The sequence below is a fragment of the Kogia breviceps genome, chromosome 14 (assembly GCF_026419965.1).
Source record: "Kogia breviceps isolate mKogBre1 chromosome 14, mKogBre1 haplotype 1, whole genome shotgun sequence".
NCBI classification, from domain to species: domain Eukaryota; kingdom Metazoa; phylum Chordata; class Mammalia; order Artiodactyla; family Physeteridae; genus Kogia; species Kogia breviceps.
In genome coordinates this window covers 74,294,444-74,318,219 of record NC_081323.1, presented here as the reverse complement: position 1 = coordinate 74,318,219, position 23,776 = coordinate 74,294,444, and the positions used below count along the sequence as shown (strand labels likewise).

The 23,776-nt window shown below is 40.8% G+C and overlaps 1 protein-coding gene across 2 annotated transcripts in view; it reads left to right on the top strand.

The window, feature by feature from the left end:
* The window catches only part of XPO6 (exportin 6), a 110,129-nt gene that overhangs the window by 45,460 nt on the left and 40,893 nt on the right, over positions 1–23,776 (top strand). For both annotated transcript variants that reach the window (XM_059038164.2, XM_059038163.2), the window contains exons 5-9: positions 1,097–1,256; positions 3,273–3,350; positions 13,012–13,465; positions 16,747–16,873; positions 21,187–21,296. In XM_059038164.2, the coding sequence (XP_058894147.1) occupies positions 1,097–1,256; positions 3,273–3,350; positions 13,012–13,465; positions 16,747–16,873; positions 21,187–21,296 (929 nt within the window). The remainder of the gene's footprint in view (positions 1–1,096; positions 1,257–3,272; positions 3,351–13,011; positions 13,466–16,746; positions 16,874–21,186; positions 21,297–23,776) is intronic.

The window sequence follows — 23,776 nt, the reverse complement described above, 5'->3', positions numbered from 1 at the left end:
GCGACAGTGAGAGGCCCGCGCACCGCAATGAAGAGGGGCCCCTGCTCGCCGCAACTAGAGAAAGTCCTTGCACAGAAACAAAGACCCAGCACAGCCCAAAACAATTAATTAATTAATTAATTTTAAAAAATAAAGTTAATTATGATTAAAGAAAATAGTCAAGATTTTTTAAAAATTTGTTTGCTCTTTCATGGATTGTAGCATATAACCCAATAGGGTTTTAATGGTACCTTAATTACTTTTACCGTTTCTGGAAACTAAAAAATAAATGCTTTGAATATTGTGAAATTGATAAGAAAGGTATAAGTAGTGTTATGCTGTTGAAAGTGTAACTTTTTTTGTCTATTGTTTAAGGAAACTTTCCTATGGCATAGTGGATATTGCAGGTGATAGAAAAAGTACCTTAATTTGCTACGTAGGTATTTGCAAAGTCCTAACCATATCCGTATCATAGTTTAATGACGTGTATGTGTGTTTCTGCTCTGCCACATGTTTAATCTTGAACTTTTATGAAGCATTCAAAGCTTGGAACTGTAAACTTGATTTAACACCTGAATGTTGGAAAGATATCACTAATTGGTTTACACATACCTTAATCACTAATATAGTACCTTGGGCAGAGTAACCAAGGCTCTGTTGGGAGTATGGACATGTATAAAAATTGTCATGTTAGGTGTAAAAGAGCATTGTTTTCTTGTTGTTTTTAAGTTCATGGTGTTATTTAGAATTTTGTCTTTAAAATAAGATGAGAATATATTTTGAATGATTAAAAAGGTACATAAATGTACTAGGTCATTTTTCTAAAGGTTTGATTTATGTAGCCTGTTCATGTAAGATTAAACACACAGAGGTACAGTTGACATTCCGTATCCACAGGATTTGAACCCTCCTGTATGAGGGCTGACCGAACTACACCATTGAATATAAGGGACTTGAGCATCCTTGGATTTTGGTATCCACGGGGGTTCTGGGAACACCCCCTCAACCCCTACGGATACCGAGGGACAACTGTACTTCATAGGTTCACCATTTGTCAGTCTTCTTTGTACCTTAATTAGCCAGGCACTCTGCTCAGAAACTTCCTTTTTCCTGGCAGTTGATCCAGTCCCCTGTGACAACTCCCCTCGGGCTGATCATGTTGAAGACAACTTCAGAAGAGCTGGCTTGTCCCCGTGAGGACCTCAGCGTGGCTCGGAAGGAGGAGTTGCGAAAGCTGCTGCTGGAACAGGTGCAGACAGTGCTTGGGCTACTGACAGGTGAGCAGCTGGGTGGCACCAGAAGGCAGAGGCCTGCCTGCAGATGCCCGGAGTGCAGGCCCTGGCACTCAGAATTTTTGAGCAGTTTCCTTAGCTGTTACTGAGACTGAACGTAAAAACAGAAAGAATGTGGTGTCATATTCCCAGCACCTAGCCCAGTATCTAGCACACGGTAGGATCTCAAAAAATGTTTGTAATTTATTTTCCTTTTAAAGTCTTTCATTATTTGGTCCTCACTATAGCCATGATTAATGTGGTATAGACTGAGTCATAGGAATGTGATTGAAATGCTGATTACTGCATTCTAAGTAAGGTGGGTGGCAGGCACTTTATTAAAGATGATTTGAATTTAAATCAGGAGAAGTTGGAGGAGGAGGAGGAAGATGTGAACATTTTGAATTCTGAGTAGGGAAGTGAGACCAGGTGTGGAGTCGGCACCCTGTGCGCCAGGTTGTAGTTGTATGTAGCGTTTGCTTCGTCATCTCTTCTGTTGGCGTTAGAGCCTCATGACTATGAGTGAAGAGTAAGAATAAACAGAGAGCAAACTGCAGAATGAGACAGGAAGGTAGGAAGAGAACGGAGCCCCTGTGTCTTGAGGGCGACAGAGTGAGGGCTGTGCCCGCTGTGCTGCCGGTGGAGCTGCTCGTTCTGAGGTGCAGGGGCGGTGTCGGGCCAGAGGCTGAGCCGTGCGCTGGAGGGAATGTTGTAGGGACAAGAAGGGTTTCTATCTCCAGCTCTTCTACTCAGGCTGCTTCTTGGATATCTAGGGACTTTAAAAAATCTTTTTTGCATGTGTTACAAAAGTGGTCGTCATGAGGTGGGCACTTAAAATTGGTTATAAGAGTGTTTTGATTAAAAGTAAACTTGTCATTTACCCCCCCATCCTTCCCCAGATCCCTAGGGGAAATCCAAACCTCAGAGCATTTATTCATTCGAAGCATATTTATTAAAATCCACAACTAGATGTTAAATTTCTGGAGTTAGGGACCATGTCTGATATCTCTGTGTCCTACTTTTGTGGACAGTACAATTTTTTGAATTGAGATATAATTCACATATCATAAAATCTACCATTTTAAAGTGTAACAGCTCAGTGGTTTTTAATATATTTAGTCACAAGGTTGTGCTACTATCACATTGTCTAATTCCAGAACATTTTCATCACCCCAACCTCTGGCAACCATTAGTGTATTATCTCTCTCTGGATTTTCCTATTTGGACTTTTCATAAAAATAGTATCATAGAATATGTGACCTTTTGTGTCTAGCTTCTTTTACTTAACATGATATTTTCAATGTTTTCCATGTTATAATATTAAATATTTTGAGAACAAAATATTTTTGTTTTTCTTTTTTGTTTTTGTGAGAACAAAATATTTTTAAAAGCTTTTATGATCATCTTATATGCCAGGTTCTGTAAGGAGATATAAAGAGGAGTAAAACATAGTCCCTGCCCTCTAGTAATGTATACTCTAGTAGGGGAGAAAGACAATGTGTTAAGAGTTATGGTAGAGGTATGTTTTATGTGCAGGCAAAACTGAGCAGGGAAGACTTCCTGGAGGAGGTGACAGCTGAGTGGAATTCTGAGAGATAGACAGATAGCAGTTAGTTAGTCTGGTGAAAGTTCAAGTTGGGTTGGAAGGGGGAGAGCAGTTCAGAGGTTAAGAAGGAGAACACATGAGAAAGGAACAGCTAGTAAATAGTGCAGCGTGATGAAGCCTGTGTGTCGGGTGGGGGTGAGACCGGACTGGGAGAGCAGAGGCCAGATGCCGAGATTGTGCGGATGGTACTGTTGACTGGTGAGGAGCATGAGAATATTAGTGGTAGGTTTGTGGGGGAATATAAATTGAGTTTGGAATATCCAAGTGGTGTTGTCCAGAAAAAGCAGTTAGACGTAGAGACAGATGTTTAAATACTGATTCTTGATCAAATATATCAATACATTGTTTTTCTAAATCTGATTTTTATATGTTAGGTTTTATTTCTCTCTTAAACTCAGTTTCTCCTTTCTTGGTAGGTATCTTGGAGACTGTCTGGGACAAACACAGCGTGACTGCTGCCACCCCACCACCATCCCCGACCTCAGGAGAAAGTGGTATGGTCTGCACCACATATTGTGTTCCTCTTTTTAAATGCAGTAGGGGGTCTCAGCAGGGTAGCAGTTGCTTATCTGTGCCAGACACAGATACACATTCTTCCTTTAAATCTATTTTTGGCCTCTCTACCCTTGTCTTCTTAGTAGCTGACTTTCTTAGTTCCTTGTAAGTACTTGTACTTTCTAATATAATATTTTGAACAACATAGTTTGTTTCTTCCTTGCCCATCAGGAAGGTGGAACCTTCAGCTTATGACTGCTGTCCCTCCTGGCTTATTTTTCCCTTTTTCTCATGTTTCATGGCTTATTGCTCATGCTGAGGTTGGTATGAGCCTGTGGGCGTGATGGGTCTGCTTTGCAGTCATGCAGGGGTCAGGTCATAGGAGGTGGGTGGCAGCCCGAAGGAGGGGACATGGGCATGTGGAGTGCTTTCTTCCTCATGGGCTCAGGGAAAAGTCATCTTGGCCTGGACAGATTGGGAACCAGTGTGCAGTAATCAGCATTGACTTTACAAAAGTTCGGATTTATTTGATAAAGTGTGGGCATATTTACAGTGGCCATTAAATAGTTTACTGGTGGCTAGTTATTGTCCATAGTTATATTAATATCTGTTTCAAAAGTCAGAGTGCAGTTCACCTAAAAATGGCTACTTTCAAGGATGGACGAAAAGAGGAAATTGTGTCTGAGCAGGAACTTCTAGTTTCTAAATGGCTTCTGTTTACATTAAATGATCACAAATGCTTTTCAAGTAGAGTACATCCTGTGAAATGACACATACTACTTCCTCTACTGTAAAGGTTGATGTGGCTAATGAGAAATGTTTCCTCATCTTTCTCCTTTACCTCAAGGAAATAGGCTGTTGAAGTCAGACATCTCTGAGCCCTTGCTGTTTCATGTAGCCTGTTGTTAATATGTGGAAGTTGAAATTCTTGCAGAGTTACTGTAGAATTGAAAATACATCATGAAGTTTTGAGGACTGCTTACAGTTTACTAATTTATTTCAATTCTGTTTATCATACTTGGATTAAAAACTGTTAGAGTCATTTGTCATACTTCTTAGGTTAAAAACTATTACGGAGTTCTAGAGTATATTAAAAGCCTACAGGAAATTGAACTTTATTTGTATTTGGTGGCAAACCTTCATTTTCAAAGGGGACATTTGAGGTGACTTAGCAGATTTATATTTTGCAATATTTGAATGATTAAAGAAAAAATTGCAAAGATGCAGAGATTTGATTTTTGAGTATACACCTTAGAATCTCTTGCAGTTTGGCTGATCTTAAAATTTGTCATCTCAGGAATTCCCTGGTGGTCCAATGGTTAGGACTCCGTGCTCTCACTGCTGAGGGCCGGGGTTCAATCCCTGGTGGGGGAACTAGAATCCCACAAGCCGTGTGGTGTGGCTTAAAAAAAAAAAAAAAAGTCATTTCATTTCAATAGTAGTTTACAAAAATTGGTTCTTTTGATAGTTGAATACTATCTTAGTATCCAGGTTAAGTGAGCAGCAGCAGTTTACTTTAGTAAAACTTGTTTTTCTGATATTGTTTTCCAGTACCAAAAGCTGTGAGTTTTAGTTGGCTTCGTTCAGGTACATGTTTTTTTTTTTTTTTTGCGGTACGCGGGCCTCTCACTGTTGTGGCCTCTCCCGTTGCGGAGCACAGGCTCTGGACACACAGGCTCAGTGGCCATGGCTCATGGGCCCAGCCTCTCCGCAGCATGTGGGATCCTCCCGGACTGGAGCACAAACCCACGTCCCCTGCATCGGCAGGCGGACTCTCACCCACTGCGCCACCAGGGAAGCCAGGTACACATTCTGAGCTAACTCAGTTGATACTTTGATAGACTTATATCCTGGAGGCCAGGTTGGAGAATATTAGATAATACAAATCAAAAATAAATACTTGACTCTTTCATGTGTTGCCTAGGTTTTGTTTTGAGGTTAGGGGAAATAAAATAAGAACTCTGTTGACATTCCATATAAACAAAACCTAAAAACATGATGAGTGCTTTTTGAGAGTTGCCTCTTAGACACTATTAAAATTTTTTTGAAGTCTTGAATTTTAATATTTGAGAAAAAGCAAAATAAATTGAGACTGGTGGGGGGGTGGACTAGGGAGTTTAAAAAACTTTTAAGTTGGTACACTTCCTCTTTTAAAAAAATAATTGCATGTTCACTTGTTAACTCTCTTTATGAGAGTTGTAAGTGAAGTCATCAGATCTTGCTTCACTATATGGGCAATGCTAATGATTTTTTTTTTTTTTTTTTTTTTTTTTTTTTTTTTCTGTGATATGCGGGCCTCTCACTGTTGTGGCCTCTCCCGTTGTGAAGCACAGGCTCCGGACGCGCAGGCTCAGCGGCCATGGCTCACGGGCCCAGCCGCTCCGCGGCATGTGGGATCTTCCCGGACCAGGGCACGAACCTGTGTCTCCTGCATTGGCAGGCGGATTCTCAACCACTGCGCCACCAGGGAAGCCCAATGCTAATGATTTAATCAACATTTATTTTGATGCTTTTGCTCAACTGCCTTTGTGCCCTTAAGACACTAAGTTAAAGTGGTAAAATGTCTAGAAAATTCTTTAGCTCTCTTGACTGTGAGTTCAGTTTTATGGAGGAAATTCTGAGAAACCGTGGGGCCCAGTGAATAAACTCATATAATTCCTAAACATACCCCATCAGCAGTCCCTGCCAGACTCTCACTGCCCTGCCCAGCTGCCCATCAGACTTGGCCCCGTGGGCTTTTGGTCTCTTTTCTCATATGTTTTCTTGTAGTGTCATTTTCTGTCTGATCACTTTCAAAGAATAAAACCCAGGGACTAGTCCCTGTAACAGCTGCTCCAACAGTCTGGTTATAGAAAAAGTTTTGATGGGTGTGTGTAGTTTATTTCTCAGAATAGTTCCCCAAATTATTGCCTCCTCTCCTAAACTCACCTCACTAGACCAGAATCCTGTGAAATTGATGATGGTTTTCCCTCTTATTTACAAAAAGGAAGCTGGGGTTCATGGCAGGTAACTCGCCAGAGGTCACATCACCAGTGAGGGGTGGGACAGTGACGTGAACCCATCATACCCAGTCGAGGCGCACTGTCTTTCTTCTAAGTTTGCTGTCTCAGTCACTCTCACCATTTCTGCCCGCCTCCTCCTTCCCCTGGTTGAGTCCTGGCTCACTGCTTACTTGGTTTACCTTCTCTGACGTTGGATGTCCTCTCTGTAGAAGAGCAACTCTGCTCTGAGGAGTGGGTGAGGGGAGGTGTGGATGTACCGTCTGTAAGCCATGGTGCGGCTTCCTTCTGCTCTCGTGCGGCCTCAGCCCTCTTCCTTAGTTACTCTCCTCTTGTCCTCGCTTCTTTTTGCTTGGAAAATGGGGGGGGGGGAAGTGAACAAAACGAAATTACATAAATACTGTAGTTCTGAGCTAGCTTTGATTGTTCTGTAATAAAAATTAAGGGGCCATATCGTTCTTGCACACATGGTATTTAGTTTTAAATATAGATGTGTATATATACTGGGATGGAAAGTTTTTTAGGGTGAAGATGTCTTAGCCCTAATCGATTGCGACCAGTTTACACCTTCCGTTTTTTTCCCCAAACTCTTTACAAGATGCACATGTTCGTGTACTTGCAGATCTTTTCATCTGTAGAAAAATGGGACTTGGGATCACAACTCTTGTGATCTTGTTTCCTCCTCCCAAGGGTTCCTTAAAAAGAGTTTCTCCCCATTTTACTGGACTGAGGCTACAGTTAGGTCGGAGGTTCTTAGTTGGGGTGATTTAGCCCTGCAGGGGATATTTGGCAATGTGGAGAAATTTTTTGGTTAACATAACTGAAGAAAGAGTACTATTGGCATCTGGTGAGTGGAGGCCAGTGATGCCACTAAATATCCTTCAGTGCACAGAACAATAAAGAATTATCCAACCCCAAATGTGAATAGTGCTGAGGTCGAGAAATTCTTAGTAAATGTAGAACTGAATAGAAAACATGTGGAATTTCAATAAGTAAGAAAAAAAAAAAGCTGATGGGATCTTTGCATGAAAGCCTATTACAAGTGTTCCAACCATGTCTGGGTTACTTCCAAGTTAGTAAATGCCCCAGAGTAGCCTACATACTACTTGGGGCGTGAATGTCTGTTGCCGCCAGGGCCTGGCCCAATTCAGGGACGATGAGGTTGGTCACAGGTTTTTTAAAATCGAGGAACCCTCTTATAAGCCCTCTTTATAATCAAGAGCTTGGTTTTTTGTTTTTGTTTTCGTTTTTTGTGGTACGTGGGCCTCTCACTGCCGTGGCCTCTCCTACCGCAGAGCGCAGGCTCCGGACGCACAGGCTCAGCGGCCATGGCTCATGGGCCCAGCCGCTCCACGGCATGTGGGATCCTCCCGGACCGGGGCACAAACCCGCGTCCGTTGCATCGGCAGGCGAACTCTCAACCACTGCGCCACCAGGGAAGCCCCACGAGCCTGTTAAAGCTCTCTCAGCATAGCTTTGGAAATGCTGCAGCATGAAGCAGGATTTCTGTTCTTTGGAGATTCCTTCACTTGGATTAAAATATAATTTTGGAAAAATTCTTCTATGATTTACTAAAATTCCCTGAAACATTTAAAATTGAGTAAAATAATTTTTATCGAGAAACAACATTAAAAGATACTTGTTTTGAGGGGAAAAAATAGTCAGAGATCATCCTATCCACATAAACAGGTTTTACCTTTACATACTCCCGTTCAGTCTTTGTCCTTGTGCTTATATCTTTCTATAGTTTCTGTCATGGTGTACACATGCTATTTTACATGTGACTTTGGATCTTACGTATTTTTCTATTTTTGAATATTAGCTTTCTGACTGATCATTTTTCTTGGCTGCATAATCTTTCCTGACCTGGCTTCTGGGAAGGAGCATAGGCTTTGGGGCTAGACCTGGGTTTAGTTTCAGCTCTGCCTCTGACTAGCTGAGGAACATGGGGGAAATGCCTCATCTATCTGTGTTTGAGTTATTCTAACTGTCTGTAAGTGCAGATAATCATAATACCTACTTTAGAGCTGGGGGCATTAAATGAGAATATGTATGTAAAGTGCTTGGTGCAGCACCAAGCAAATAATAATAGCACATGAAATGGTAACTGTTTTTTTTTTTTTTTTTAACTTTTATTTATTTATTTATGGCTGTGTTGGGTCCTCGTTGCTGTGTGCGGGCTTTCTCTGGTTGCGGCGCGCGGGCTTCTCATTGCAGTGGCTTCTCTTGTTGTGGAGCACGGGCTCTAGGTGCACGGGCTTCAGTAGTTGTGGCTCTCATGTAGGGTGCAGGCTGAGTCGTTGTGATGCACAGGCTTAGTTGCTCTGCGGCATGTGGGATCTTACCAGACCAGGGCTAGAACCCCTGTCCCCTGCATTGGCAGGTGGAGTCTTAACCACTGCGCCACCAGGGAAGTCCTAGTAACTGTTCTTAACATCAGTGTTACCGTTGATGTGTTGCTCTCCCCACACCCCACCTTAGAATCCCATTCTGGAAAAATTCTTCTGAGCTGAAGAATAGGGCCAACTTTTTTGTTTTGTTTTTGTTTTTAAAGCCAGAATTTATTTCTATTTAAGAATGTTCAAGAGACTTAAAAAAGCCCCAAGGGCCCAACAGTGTCCGGGTTTTAGTATAAGATCATACTGAGGTGGTGTCTGTTGGTTCCTCCATTGCTAAAACCTCAATTTGATCCTGGTTGATAAATGCCCTGATAATTGTAATAGTTGGGTAATGGTGATTTCCTCTAACTGGCATCTTTCATAAATGGCCGTCAGTCCATGAACGATGAAAAAAGCAATACCAGAAACAACCATTGATAGAGAGAAAGTTGTATGACTCAAGTGGAAAGCCACCACAGCAATTCCAAAAATCAAAATTATTAATCCAGTAATAAACAAACTGAAACGTTTGCAAATTGTGCTTGAACATCCTTCTTGCATTATTCTTTGAAACCAGTTCTTCTGATTACCAGCTTGAGTAGCTGAGATCATGATGAGTCTCATCTGGTATCAAATGCAGCTCGTTCAGAACAGAAACCAGCAAACACCTTTCAAGATAGATGCCAGAGGACAACTTTTTAATCTAGTTTTAAAAATGGAAATTAAACTCTTATTAATAAATCACAAAATCCTCATTGTAATGGCTGAAGAGATCGAGGTTAACTACTCTCTTCATATTAATCCAACATTAGTATAAGGCAGCAGTTCTCAATAGGTCTGGGGACCCCTGGAGGTCCCCCCAAACCCTTTCTGGGTCCCAAAGGTCAACGATGTGGTCATAAAAATACTAAGACGTTGTTTGTCATTTTTTTTTTTTTTTTTTTTTTTTTTTTTTTTTTTTTTTGTGGTACGCGGGCCTCTCACTGCTGTGGCCTCTCCCGTTGCGGGGCACAGGCTCCGGACGCGCAGGCTCAGCGGCCATGGCTCACGGGCCCAGCCGCTCCGCGGCATGTGGGATCCTCCCATACCGGGGCACGAACCCGTATCCCCTGCATCGGCAGGCGGACTCTCAACCACTGCGCCACCAGGGAAGCCCGTTGTTTGTCATTTTTATTCTCACTCTCATGAGTATACCAAGTAAAAAAAGCTCATTCAGATTCCACATTGCAATTAACCTTTAAGAAATTAGTACTCATCAGACTTTAGTATTAGAATAGCTGCTGTTATCTGAAAAGGCCACTTCCTTCTCTTTCAGTTGTATATCTGTGTGAAGCTGGGTTCTCTTCATATACTTCAGTAAAACAACGTAGTACAACAGATTGGGTACAGAACCAGATGAGAGAATCTAGCTATCCAGATGAGAGAATCTAGCTATCTTCTTTCAAGGCGCACAATAAAGAGATTTCCAAAAATGTAAAAACAGTGCTGTTCTTCTCGCTAATTTTTTGGAGGGCAAAATACAATATTTTCATTTAAAAATGTTATTTATGGGGTTTCCCTGGTGGCACAATGGTTAAGAGACTGCCTGCCAATGCAGGGGATATGGGTTCGAGCCCTGGTCTGGGAAGATCCCACATGCTGTGGAGCAATCAATCAATCAATCAATCAATATTCACCTCTTAAAAATATTATTTATGCTAACATGTAATGGGCTTATCATTATTAAATGAATTAAATATTTGAAAAATTCTTAGTTTTAATTTCTAATATGACAAATATCAATAGAAATAACCTACATAAACAGAAAGAAGCTTTTTGCTGTCCTCAGTGATTTTTAAGCATGTAAAGGGGTTTTAAGACTAAAACATTTGAGAACTGCTGCTATAAGGTAAAAAACAAAATGTAAAAATTTACCCAGTATTCCACCATACAGAAATAACATCATTCCGGACCTCTCTCTCTACATAAATGCAGTTAAAGGTAGATTAAACTGAATAAAAGGACCAAATGGCATCATATCATATATCATATATTTTTGCTAAAGACTATTCAGTTTTAGTTTTACTTGAATTTAACAGGAAGTATTAAATGGAAGGAATTGCTGACCTTGAGATGCTTTTTCCACAAGGAATATTAGTTTGTAAAAGATACCTCCAAGTATAAGAAAAAAAGATTATGAAAACCATTTTCTTACTACATATTTTAATTTTAGACCATATATTTTGAGACTTCGTGCTTGTGAAAGGTGAGAAAGTTAGTTAGCACAACCTTCTATAATTCCTCCATTTGTTTAGTCTTGGTTCTGTATTTAATTCAGTGCGTGCATTAGTCCCTTTGCCACAGCTTCACCATTCTGTAATACTTCTTTTTTATTTATCTCTTTATTTGCATGGTTTCATTGTTCAGTATCCTCCCTAAGAATTTGTGGGCAGTATATTATTTGAATTTTTGCATGTTTGAAAAAAATGTCACCTTCCTTTATACTCAAAGGGGACCTTTGGGTTAAGTCATTCTTTGCCCCAGAACTTGTAGACACTGCACCACTGTTTTTTGGCTTTCACTGTTACTGTGAAGTCTGAATTCGGGGTTTTCTCTTTTGTATATGTGCTTTTTCTGCCTACATTCCTTCCTTATTCCTGAAGTTTTTGTATTGATTACTCCTTATTTTTTTTCTTGGTGCAGAATAAGCCCTTTCATTTTGTATAGTCACACCTTTATTTCAGGAAAGGCTTCTTGTTATAGTTACGAATGTTTTTCTTCTTTTGTCTTCCCTAAAATCATTTTATAGCCACCCCCACCCCCAGTTTCATTTTGTGTGATTTCCTTTAGTGTTCAGTGCTTCTCAAAAATAAAGCAAGCATAAGAATCACCTGAAGACCTGGTACAAGCACAGCTTCCTGCCCCTGCCCCCCAGGTTCTACTTCAGTGGGTGTGGGTGTTGCCTGATCATTTGTATTTCTGACAAACTTCCAGGTTATGTTGATGATGCAGGTCCACAGACCTCACCTTGACTAGCCCAGTAGTTTCAAACATTTGGTCTTTGGACCTGTTTACTCTTTTTTTTTTTTTTTAAATTGAGGTATAATTGACATATAGCACTGTTAGTGTTAGTTTCAGGTGTACAAAATAGTGATTTATGTATATTTGCAAAATGATCACAGTAAATGTAGATCCAGTACCACACATAGTTACAAATTTTTTTCTTGTGAGAATTTATTTTACACTATTAACAACTTTCAAATATACAATACAGTATTGTAAACTATAGTCACCATATTGTACATTACATCCCCAGGACTTATTTGTCTTACAGCTGGAAGTTTGTACCTTTTTACCACCTTCACCTGTTTCGCCCACCCTGGACCCCTTTACTCTTAAAAAAAAAAAATTATTATTATTATTTTTTGGCTGCATTGGGTCTTTGTTGTTGCACACAGGCTTTCTCTAGTTGTGGGGAGCAGGGGCTCCTCTTGATTGCAGTGTGCGGGCTTCTCATTGTGGTGGCTTTTCTTGCTGTGGAGCATGAGCTCTAGGCTCCCGGGCTTCAGTAGTTGTGGCATGTGGCTCAGTAGCTGTGGCTCGCCGACTCTAGAGTGCAGGCTCAGTAGTTGTGGCACATGGGCTTACTTGCTCTGCATCATGTGGGATCTTCCTGGACCAGGGCTTGAACCCTTGTCTCCTCCATTGGCAGGTGGATTCTTAACCACTGTGCCACCAGGGAATTCCCCAGACCCCTTTACTCTTAAGAATTATTGAGGTCCTCAAAGAGCTTTGTGGGTTTTATCTATTGATATACAAACTGAGAAAATTTGGAAATATTTATTAATTCTTTTAAAAGTAACTGTGATGAACTCAGTGCATATTAACAAGTAATATATCTTAATGAAAAATAACTTTTCCAAAGCAAACAAAAACATTTACTGAGAAGAGCGGCATTACATTTTTGTAAATCTCTTTAATATGTAGCTTAATGATAGATAGCATTTGCTTTTTCTGTGTTGCTTGTAACTTGGCATGTAACCTCTGGAAAGCTCCGTTTTGTACACTTGTGAGATAATAAAAGTGAAGAAGGAAAATAACATTCTTTTAAAAATAGTTTTGAATTTGTGAACCCCGAAAAGCATTCTGGGGGCTCTCAGGGGTCCCTGGACCAAACTTTGAGAACTTCTGCTTTATGCTAATGTGTGGTTTTTTGTTTCTGTTTTTTTTTTTTAAGGAGAATTGCTTAAATTGGTTTATAAGAGATTTGATAGTGTGTACCTTAAAAGTCTTTTGTGTTTCAGGTGACTTACTGAGTAACCTGTTGCAGAGTCCTAGTTCAGCCAAACTGTTGAATCAGCCAATACCCATCCTTGATGTGGAGAGTGAGTATATCTGTTCCCTGGCCTTGGAGTGCCTGGCCCATCTCTTCAGTTGGATTCCTCTGTCTGCCAGCATCACCCCATCCCTCCTTACCACCATCTTCCACTTTGCGCGCTTTGGCTGTGACATCCGGGCCAGAAAGATGGCATCCGTTAACGGCAGCAGCCAGAACTGTGTGTTGGGTCAGGAGCGCGGCCGGCTTGGGGTCCTGGCCATGTCCTGCATCAATGAACTCATGTCCAAGAACTGTGTGCCTATGGAGTTCGAGGAGTATTTACTGCGTATGTTCCAGCAGACTTTCTACCTCCTGCAGAAAATCACCAAGGATAACAATGCCCACACGGTGAAGAGCAGGCTAGAAGAACTTGATGAGAGGTAATGAAAACAGGTGTGATCGGCTGTGCCCTGAGAATGGGCCTTGACTGTTTATCACGTTGCGCTGCATAGTGTCTGTAATCCTCTTTGGTTTCAGAATCTGGGGCTCCTGGTGAGGAACGGAGAGGTAGGTGTGTACCAGTAAGTCCAAGCTTAGCTGGAAGGGCTAGGGTGGTTAAGGGAAATGAGTTGAGTTGGAAAAGTTGTGAATTGTGTGACTTGTGTAGGTTGGTTGTCTTCTTTGCCCGTCCATCTCCTGTCCTCCCTTCCACCCTTGTCCGCCCTCTCCTCACTCTTTGCCTGCAGGTCTGAGGTGGTGCAGGAACTGGGACTGCTGCTCATGCGTAGCCAAGCACAGGAGAGGAGGCCCGTGGAGGTACAGGAGTTACACTTGCCCTTCCTTGCTTGGTGTTGCTTGTTGGTTCTTCCTCTTTGACTTTTCTCAAGTGAACGTCGTGCAGTGTATAGGAATGTTGTCACTATTGTGAGTTTTACACCTATGGCAAGTTTTCATCAAAAGAAAGAGTTGTTAATGGGGCACACACCTGAGTTTCTTGGTTGCCGTCCTCTTGAATGGAGCCGAAAATCACTTAGCCTCTCTTTATTAAGGACTCTTAGCAGATGATTCCACAGTATGCTGAGGCATGGTTTCATTTATTTCCGTTACAGATGATGTCATTTATGTATCTTACAGCTTTCATTCATATGATGCTACTGCTGTGTATAAACAAAAGGGAAAATTGGAAGCTTATATTAAGAACATTATGTTGACTGTTCAGAGACTTTCAAATAGATAAATTGTATTGAATTAGTAAATATTTATAGATTGCCTAGCAGCAAAAGTTGTTAGTATTTTCATCAATTTTCCTTGGCTTGTTTTTGTTGTTAAGCTATACAGGGTTAAGCCATTTCTTTTTCTTTAGAGTAAGCAGCAGGATATAAAGTCAAGTGCCTAAAGTTAAGACAGTTTTAGTGCTTTCTAAATTTAGCAATTTTAATAAGTTTTTCTAAAGTTGAAAAAATTGGTACATGAGATTATTTTGGTTTGGTTCATTGTAAACAAGCTTTGTGTGAAATTTTCTTTGTATAATTGCAAAAGAACTCATAATCTGATATGGTAATATGTTGGTTTTATTTTTCATTATTTAGTAATAGCTTCCTATTTGAATTCAAAAGCATCAGCATTCAGACACACAGCGTATGTGTTTATATCCTTCCTAGCTTTGGTTAAGAAAGGCTGTATTTTCATATGTTTAAAAAAAATCACAACAGTAACCCAACTGCTTGTACCAACCATCAGATATCAGTTGTTCTGACTTTTACTTGTGGTATAATGTTTGTTATGGCTTACATTTGGGTGGTATAAAAATGTCATCATGGATGATCTGTGTTCTGATTTTGTTACATGTAACTTTTGTGCTCTTGGTTTTATATTTTAATCCTATGCTTCCTATTGCCCTGTGAAAGCTGAGAGGTGCCTGGAAGCAGAAAGGTGACATGAACAACACTGTGTGCTTGCTTCCTGGCTCTTGGGTCCCTTACCACTAATTCTAAACAGCTAAGTCCATTCTCAGTTGTTTAGGAGCTGCTTAACCAGGTTTCTTCCTCTCGTCTCCTCTACTGCCTTTTTTTCTAACTTTCTACTGCTCATTAGCACCTGTACCAGAAGGTGGGCAAGGGAAAGAAAATGAGGTGAAATAAAATTGGAGTTTTAGCTACTGAACAGTCTTGCTTGTATTCTTTAAAAAAATTGGGTTGGAGAGTCAAATAAAATTGAGATTGTGTGGTATTTGACCCATGACTTCTTATTCTTTAATGGGTGGTAGGAAATTGAGTGCATCTTCCTAAAGAGCAGCAAACTGGTTGATGTCTTTGAATAACCACATAAAAATGTGTAATAGGCTGAGCGAGGAATGAGGAGTTCCTGCTCTTGAGTATTAGTAATTGAAGGCCTCAGAGAAGTTTTTTTTATACTTTCCTATCTCTAAAAACAGTTGATTAGTGCCTTACTGTTTTTCAGGTATTTGGTCCCATGATCCTTATCAAACAAATTAATTTTTTTTTAAGCTGCAAATAAACTTACCTGTGTGTGGCGGCCACACAGATTGGCCACCCTCAGGGTGCTAGGTCCCAGGAACAATATGGGACGTTTTATTTATGGGCCAGTTTTGGTCTTCTGAGGAGTCGTCTTCTTCCCCTTTATTATCTCATAGATCTTTGCTTTAAAAAAAAAAAAAAAAACACACCTTTTTGCAGTTAGGAGTTTCAGAATTGCTTTTAGCCATCATTCAATATTTGGCTAAGGCCCAGTGTATCTTTTATCTTTTTTAATCTGTCTCTGAAATGTGGTTTATGGAGGTATGCCCATCTCATTTTCTAATCACCTTTTGGTATTTAGGAGCTTAAAATGACAGTTTCTGAAATGTGAGAGTGATGATGTGCTGTGTATTCAATAACAAAAATATCTTATCCTTGCAGCTGTGACCAACACTCTTCTGTGAAATGATTTTTGAATACAAATGAATTGGGAATTCACTGTGATGTGAAAAGAAAGAGCACTGGATTGGGAGTAGATGGTAGTCCCATTCTTCTGTGAGCTGGCTGAATGACCTGGGGCCAGTCACTTTATCTCTCTGGGCTTCATCTCTAAAATGATGCATCATTAAATTGTCCCTGAGTCTTGTCCAGCTCTAACAGTCCTCCTCCCTTAGATTTGAAATCACTTTTAGAATGGATTGGGATGTGCTGTTTAATTAGCACCAGGAGCCAGAGGGTGGGAAAAAACATGAACATTAGGTTGCAAGACTGAATATATCTTACCTGGATGCCATCCCTTTCCTATAGCCTTGTTTTGTTTTTGGGTTTTTATCACATTCGTTTTAATATTTTAGCCTCCTAGCAAAGAAAACCAGCCCTCCAGACTTGCCACATTGAAATGACAGATCATCTGCCCATGGACCTTTTGAGTACCATTTCCTTTCACTTTAATTGGGTCATAACACTGAGTTAGAAAATATGAGGATGCTAGCTTATAAGATGCCTTACGTAGATAGTGTCTGAGGATTAAAGTTGCTTTTCTGCTATGTTTCAGGTGGTAATGGAATGAAGGGTTGCCTGACCTGTAGGTAATTGTTGCAGGCCTTTATATTTTTAACTGAAAATATATTTGTTATAAATCTGTATAGTTTTGTACTGAAAGAAATTTGGATTGAATTTGAGTTCTCTTCTAGGGAGGTGGCCGAGTTTCTCACTGTCACCTTTTGTCTTCTTGTCTTCTTTAGCTACATCGAGAAGTTTACTGACTTTCTGCGGCTCTTTGTGAGTGTTCACCTAAGAAGAATCGAGTCCTACTCCCAGTTCCCTGTGGTGGAGTTTTTGACACTTTTGTTCAAGTACACATTTCATCAGGTAAAGCACTGGAACTGCCCGTGTCTATCCCTTGTCACTCAAAATGTCTACTTTGTTATTTTCAGGAGAAAGAACTTCTTTATTTTATTTGTCAAACATTTATATAGTGCTTAGTATATGAAGATTGACACACTTATCCTTCATAACAACCCTATGAGGTAGGTATTATTATCATCCCCATTTTACAGATAAAGAAACTGAGGCACAAAGATAACTTGCTGAGGGTCATACAGTCAGTAAGCAGTAGAGCCAAGATTTGAACCCATAGAGTCTGCTCTTAATCACTGTTATGTTGAAAAAGCAAAATATAGAAAAAGTCTGAAGTTAGGGCCTTTAGTTCTAGTCTGTAACTGTCACTAAGACTTCCCACAAGGAGATTGTAAATAGTGAAGCTCTCAAGAGTTCAGTTTTGGTAGATCCAGTTGTTTCCCCCATTCAGCAAATGTTTTTTGGGCTCCTGTTGTGTTCCAGGAGCGAGGCATATAACCCTTGTAAACAGAGTCCTTGCCTTCACTGAATTTACATTCTGATGACTCAATATTTTTTGTTTCTGTATATATTTTAGCAGATTTATTGAGATAACATTTACTTACTATGCAATTCACCCATTGTAATTGTACAATTCAATGATGTTCAGTAGATTTAAAGACTTGTGCAGCCATCATCAGAGTCCAGTTTTAAACATTTCTGTCCTGCGCTATCACTTGTGCCCATTTGTGTGTCTTTTTTTTTTTTTTGTGGTACGTGGGCCTCTCACTGCTGTGGCTTCTCCCGCTGCAGAGCACAGGCTCCGGACGCACAGGCCCAGCGGCCATGGCCCACGGGCCCAGCCGCTCCGTGGCATGTGGGATCCTCCCGGACCGGGGCACGAACCCGTGTCCGCTGCATCGGCAGGCAGACTCCCAACCACTGCGCCACCAGGGGAGCCCTGGACAAGTCTCTTAAATTTCCTAGGGAGATAGACTGCAGTGGGCATCTTTAGGGTCTTTCCATATTCATCTTCTATGATTCTTTCACTAGAATCCTACGGGTTAATTTTCCATTGAACCGAGAGTGGTGGTTTTATATATTTATATATGTTTTAATTACATACTGGGAGAAGAGATAGATTGGTCATGAGGCAAAGAGCAAGCTTCTGTCTTCTCCCTCACCAGCGGGTCACTGTCAGCTGAGCTCCCTGTGTTCTGCTGGCCTCCTGTGCGAGGACTTGCATTTCTGGGTGCAGACTCTGGGCTGTGTGGGTTGGTGGCCTCGAGGTGCAGGCAGAAGCTGATTCTGAGCACTGGCCAGAGGGGCAGGAACCTAGAAGGGGCTCTGGGGGAAGCTGCCCTTTGCTGTAGAGGCAGGGAGGGAGAAAGCTGGCAGGACACACTCTAGGCCCAGGAGCTGGTAATAAAAGATTTCTTTAGAATAAGATTTAAGAATAAGAAATTAAATTGCTCTCAAGAGAGAGCTTTAAGTTCTCATCTGTTCATTACCAGCATGCTCTTCCTTTATCGTAGCTTAGTTCTCTGTAAAGTGGGAAAATGTGTCTTTTCTCTTGTTTACAGGGTTATTCTCAATGTACTTTGCCTTTTGTTCCTACAATTCATGGAAATATTAGTCCTGGTCAACATTTTATTTATTTATTTATTTATCTATCTGTCTATCTTTCTTTGGGTCTGTTGGGTCTTTGTTGCTGCGCGCGGGCTTTCTCTAGTTGCGGTGAATGGGGGCTACTCTTCATTGCGGTGCACAGGCTTCTCATTGCAGTGGCTTCTCTTGTTGAGGACCACGGACTCCAGGCACACGGGCTTCAGTAGTTGTGGTGCGCGGGCTTCAGTAGTTGTGGCGCGCGGGCTCTAGAGCACAGGCTTGGTAGTGGTGGCGCATGGGCTTAGTTGCTTTGCGGTATGTGGGATCTTCCTGGACCAGGGCTCGAACCTGTGTCCCCTGCATTGGTAGGCGGATTCTTAACCACTGCGCCGCCAGGGAAGCCCATCAACATATTTTTAAAGAATAATAATAAGACAAAGATGGTGGTAGTATCTTCCTGTAACCATTTCCTCTCTTCTGTTTATTTTCCTGTATTTTTTCTTTCACCTAAGTGTCCTGCCACAGTCCCTCCAGCCACTAGTGCTCACCAGGTGTTTGCCTCCGCCATTGCTGAGCCCCTGAGGTGTCTGTATAAACATGTGGTTTCTGTCTTCCTGCTCCTTCTCTTGCTGTATCATTACCAGTTCCTTCTTGGTCTTGCAGTTTCCATTTTGCCCTTTCTTCTTAAAACATGCCTGAGATAGTATGGCGTAGGGGGAAGGGTCTGGGCCAGGGGAGTCTTAGGATCCACAGTCTAGTTCTGTTTTTGTTCCTTATCTTGTCACCTTGGGCAGATGACTTGACTTCTGGTTTCTTTATCTGTAAAATGGGAAGAAGAAAAACATTTATCCACTTTCCAGGACTGTTGTGAAGATCAAATAGACCTATGCAAATGAAAACAAACCACTTGGAGAGAAGAGTAGTGTCATTTGTTTCTTAAAGGAACTTGCCAGGATCTTTAGTGACTAACCAGCCCTGGAATCTGAAAAGTAAAACATCTGAGTATGGGTACATTTTAAAAATGGGTCCATGAGGGCTCTGCAAAGTTGTATGACTCCAAAAGTGCAGTCAGCTTATTGCCTTTATGACCTTAGCAATCTGTGCCCAGAAAATTGTCAAAGGCTAGACTGTGGGCAGTGCATAAGGCCTCACAGTGGGGCCTGTAGAGATGGATGTGAATGGTAGTGTTTCAGGTCCTACGGAGGGTGTATTTGCCCAACTTTTTTTTTTCCAGCCTTGAGCCACACAGTAAATCCTCAATTCAAACGCATGAGAAAGACATGTATAATTGTAAACTACTTTGACATAGCCATAACACTTGGATTTATATGGTGGCTTTTCTCAAAATCACCTCCACATGCATCTGATCAGTTATATTTTTTGGTGAGGGATCTGGTAGGTGTTTATTTTCAAAGCAAGGAAGGGCAGCTGGGTGACCTCCTTACTGGAAGCACAGCAAGCCAAAGCCAGGACAAGACTACATCTCCTGGCTGCAAGTCAAGTGCCTGTCCACAAGCTACCCATATTATTTCCACACGGCTTATTGTTTTTTCTGCTTATTCTTCTGGTTCATTTCGTGTTCTGAGGATGGCCCTGCCAGTGGTCCTGATTGAGCTGTAGCAGTCCAGTTCCAGAGCTGCCCTGTGGCTTGTGAGTGGGGTCTGCCACATTTTTTAAGTTTACAGTTTTTCTGTCTCAGACTCAGCCTGGGTACACCACCACCGTCATTGGTAGTTATCTCCTGGACAGATTCCATACATGCCCTTGTAAACTTCTGGATTTCTTTGGCTCAGAGATGGAAGGAAACTGACTCAGGAAGATGATGGGGCTTCCCTGGTGGCGCAGTGGTTGAGAGTCTGCCTGCCAATGCAGGGGACACGGGTTTGTGCCCCAGTCCGGGAAGATCCCACATGCCGCGGAGTGTCTGGGCCCGTGAGCTATGGCCGGGGAGCCACAGATGAAACTGAGTATGTGTGAGAAGGACTAGATGCTGGAGAATATAGTGCTTGGATTTTGCATGAAATAGAAACTCAAGGCTCCTGAGAAAGTTGATCAGTGCAGTGGTCCAGGCACTAGGACCCTACAAAGACTTGCTCTTTTCTCCTCACTTTGTCCTTATCGACACCTGGTAAGAGGTTGCTGTTAGCCTGTTTGACACTCTACTTTGCAGATGAGCTAAAGCCTGTAGGTCAGTCTTAACGAGCTCATTTTCAATCTGTTATGTAGGAAGAGTGCAGATGTTACTTTCCTAATGTTCAAATGTGTAAACTTGTCACTTTGGAGCCACTGAAACTTAGTTTTCGTTTTGTAATAGTATGTAGTGGAAAGAGCATTGGCTGGGGGTAAAGGGACCGGTTCCTACCCCTGACCTTGAACATATCTCTGGATCTCAGTTTATTTTTCTCTAAAACAGATTTGAATTGGATGATCTGTAAGAGCTGTCCGCATCAGTCTCAGATTTTAAAACAGGTGTTTGCTCGGCTTATTTTGTAAATTGGTTTGCCCTGCATGGTATAGTATCTCCTTAATGATGTGTTCCATGGTACCCTTGTCTTGTTAGGTTCAACAGGGCCCAATCGTGAAGACCGAATAAAAGACACCAGTTGTGGTTACCAAGAAGCCGAGGGAACCTAGGCTTATGGTTGTAGCATTCTGGTGGATGTAAACACTGGTGGGTGTGTTTCTAAGGAGTAGTTGCATTAAGTAATTTCATTGTCTGGATTTCTTTTGCACCATAGCCTACTCATGAAGGTTACTTCTCTTGTTTGGATATCTGGACGCTGTTTTTGGACTATCTGACAAGTAAAATTAAAAGCCGTCTGGGAGACAAGGAAGCAGTTCTCAACAGGTAAACCGCAGAAACATTTATAACTAGAAATAAACATTTTTGTCAGTTTTTCTTGTGGCCTAAAGAGGCAACCATGCAGTCAGACCTCTTTAGTGAAACTGAGTCATGTAAGCTGTTTAGGTAGTAAAGCCATTGAGCATTTTCTTCTTTCTTCCCCTTAAATATCTCATTTTTTAAAAACACATTTTTCTGATTAAAAAAATAATATGTATTGTTAATTTTTTAGGTATGATAATGCTTTTGTGGTCCCCATCCTCTCCCATGGCCCTTATTTTAGAGATACAAGCTGAAGTATTTATTGGATAAAATGATATGATATCTGGGATTTGCTTTAAAATAATTCCTTGGGGATGGAGGGGGAAGTGGGCTGGCCATGTGTTGATAATTGGTGTTGAACTTAGTTGATAGGAACTTGGGGTTCATTGTAGCCTCACTCCTTTTGTATGTGCTTGAAAATTTCCCAAATAAAGTAATAAATACTTATCAGGAAAAAATATTTATTTTAAAAACTAGCAAAGATAGAAAAATATAAAGAAAAGTTATCTATAATCCTGCAATCCAGAGATAATCATTTTTGTACTTCTAATTTTACTTTAAAAAACAGAAAATGGGGAAGTGTTTTTTTCCCCACGTTTCTCAAGCCCATTTTTTCTTGTTTACAGGCAGAAAGTATGGTTCCTGTACACTGTGGTGGTTATGTATCTAATTATTTGAAGCTAATATATCTAGAACGCTCAGCACATTACAAATGCTCAGTAAATAGTATTAGTGGTTGATGGTGGAGATAGTGAGCACCCCTCCCCCAGAAATGTGCCAAATGGAGGTGGTGAGGAGACCCCCCAACTGGGGAGAGTTGGACTGAACCTCTAAAACCCTTTCCATTGCTGAAGTTTTATGCGTTTTTAAAATTCGAAACAGTATTTGCATTCCAAGTTTAGCATTTGCACTTTCATTCCCAAAACTATTTTTGTGATTGCAAAATAGCTTCCAGCTTGTTATGCTGTCAGGTCACATGTGGTTATGGGTAGTTTATTTGTGTGTTAGAAACCTTCTTACACAACAGTGGATCCTGTTTTTGGTGAATTTGCCAACTGTGAGTAATTGTGTTGTTGATTGAGATTGTTCAAAGAAAAGGCACTTCCGCCAAATTCTCCTTCTTGTATGCTGAGCAGTTACATCCTTTGGTTCTGGGACTGTGCCTGATTTTGCTATATTTAAGTGGTAGATATTCTTTCACATCTCTCAGGCTTGTTGGAAGAATAAACTGAGGACATGATTAATATGAAAATGCTTTTTAAAGCACAGTACAAATGTGCTTTAGGTGTGGAGAATATGGTTCCATTGAGAAAATATATATTTGTGCAGACTGTTGCACCAATAGAAGGAGCAGTGGTGCAGTTTAAATTTCTTTTCTGCTTCATGGCAGCAGTGTTACTTTTGGTCAAGTTATATGGTAATCACATTTCCTCTTGCAAAATGAGCATACTAATACTGATACCTCTTTTGCAGAATGGCTAGGATTCAAGGAAATTGTATATAAAATACATGGCACACTATAGATCACATAGTAGGCACTCAATAAATGGACATGGTAATGACTACACAGTAATAATAAGTAATAGAAGATGTTGCCGTCATTTGACTGAGATGGTGACTGTGGAGTTAAATGACAGGGTCCCTGGATAGCAAAGGCCTTCAGCCCACTTGCAGATGTTGTCTTGCCTGCCTAGGCATCTGTCATCTGTTGTCACAGTTGTCAGTGGTTCTTGCTGACCGCTTTAAACACCAGGAGTGGGATGATTGACATATATACACTATTGATACTGTGTATAAAGTAGATAACTAATGAGAACTTACTGTGTAGCACAGGGAACTCTACTCAGTGCTTTGCGGTGACCTAAATGAGAAGGAAATCCTTAAAAGAGGGGATATATGTATATGTATATACACTCATGTATATGTATACATATATACAGCTGATTCACTTTGCCGAACAGTATAAACTAACACAATATTGTAAAGCAGCTGTACTCCAATTTTAAAAAAAAGCAGTAGGGATTTTTCTCATTGATCATTTGATTATTATCCTAAATAAGGCTTTCTAATTGTTCATGACTTTTTTTTTAAACATACATGTATAACACTTTTATGCCTTTAAAAAACAAAAAAACCCCAAACTTTCCAAGCTTGTCTGTGGTTTATGCTGTTAAATGGTAACCATCATCTGGGGAACTGCTTGTCAGTCAGACACCCTCTAGTGGTCTAAGGTAGTAGACTACAAAGAAGGATGTAGTCTGCTGAGGTGTGCAAAGAAAATAGTTGAACTTTAACTTAACATGTTTTTCCTTACACCTCTTATGCTGTATATTTACACAAGTGTGCAATGAAAAAATTTTATTTATTTGTTCCTAAAATTTATTTATTAAAAATTATTTATTTATTTTTAAAATAAATTTATTTATTTATTTTTGGCTCCGTTG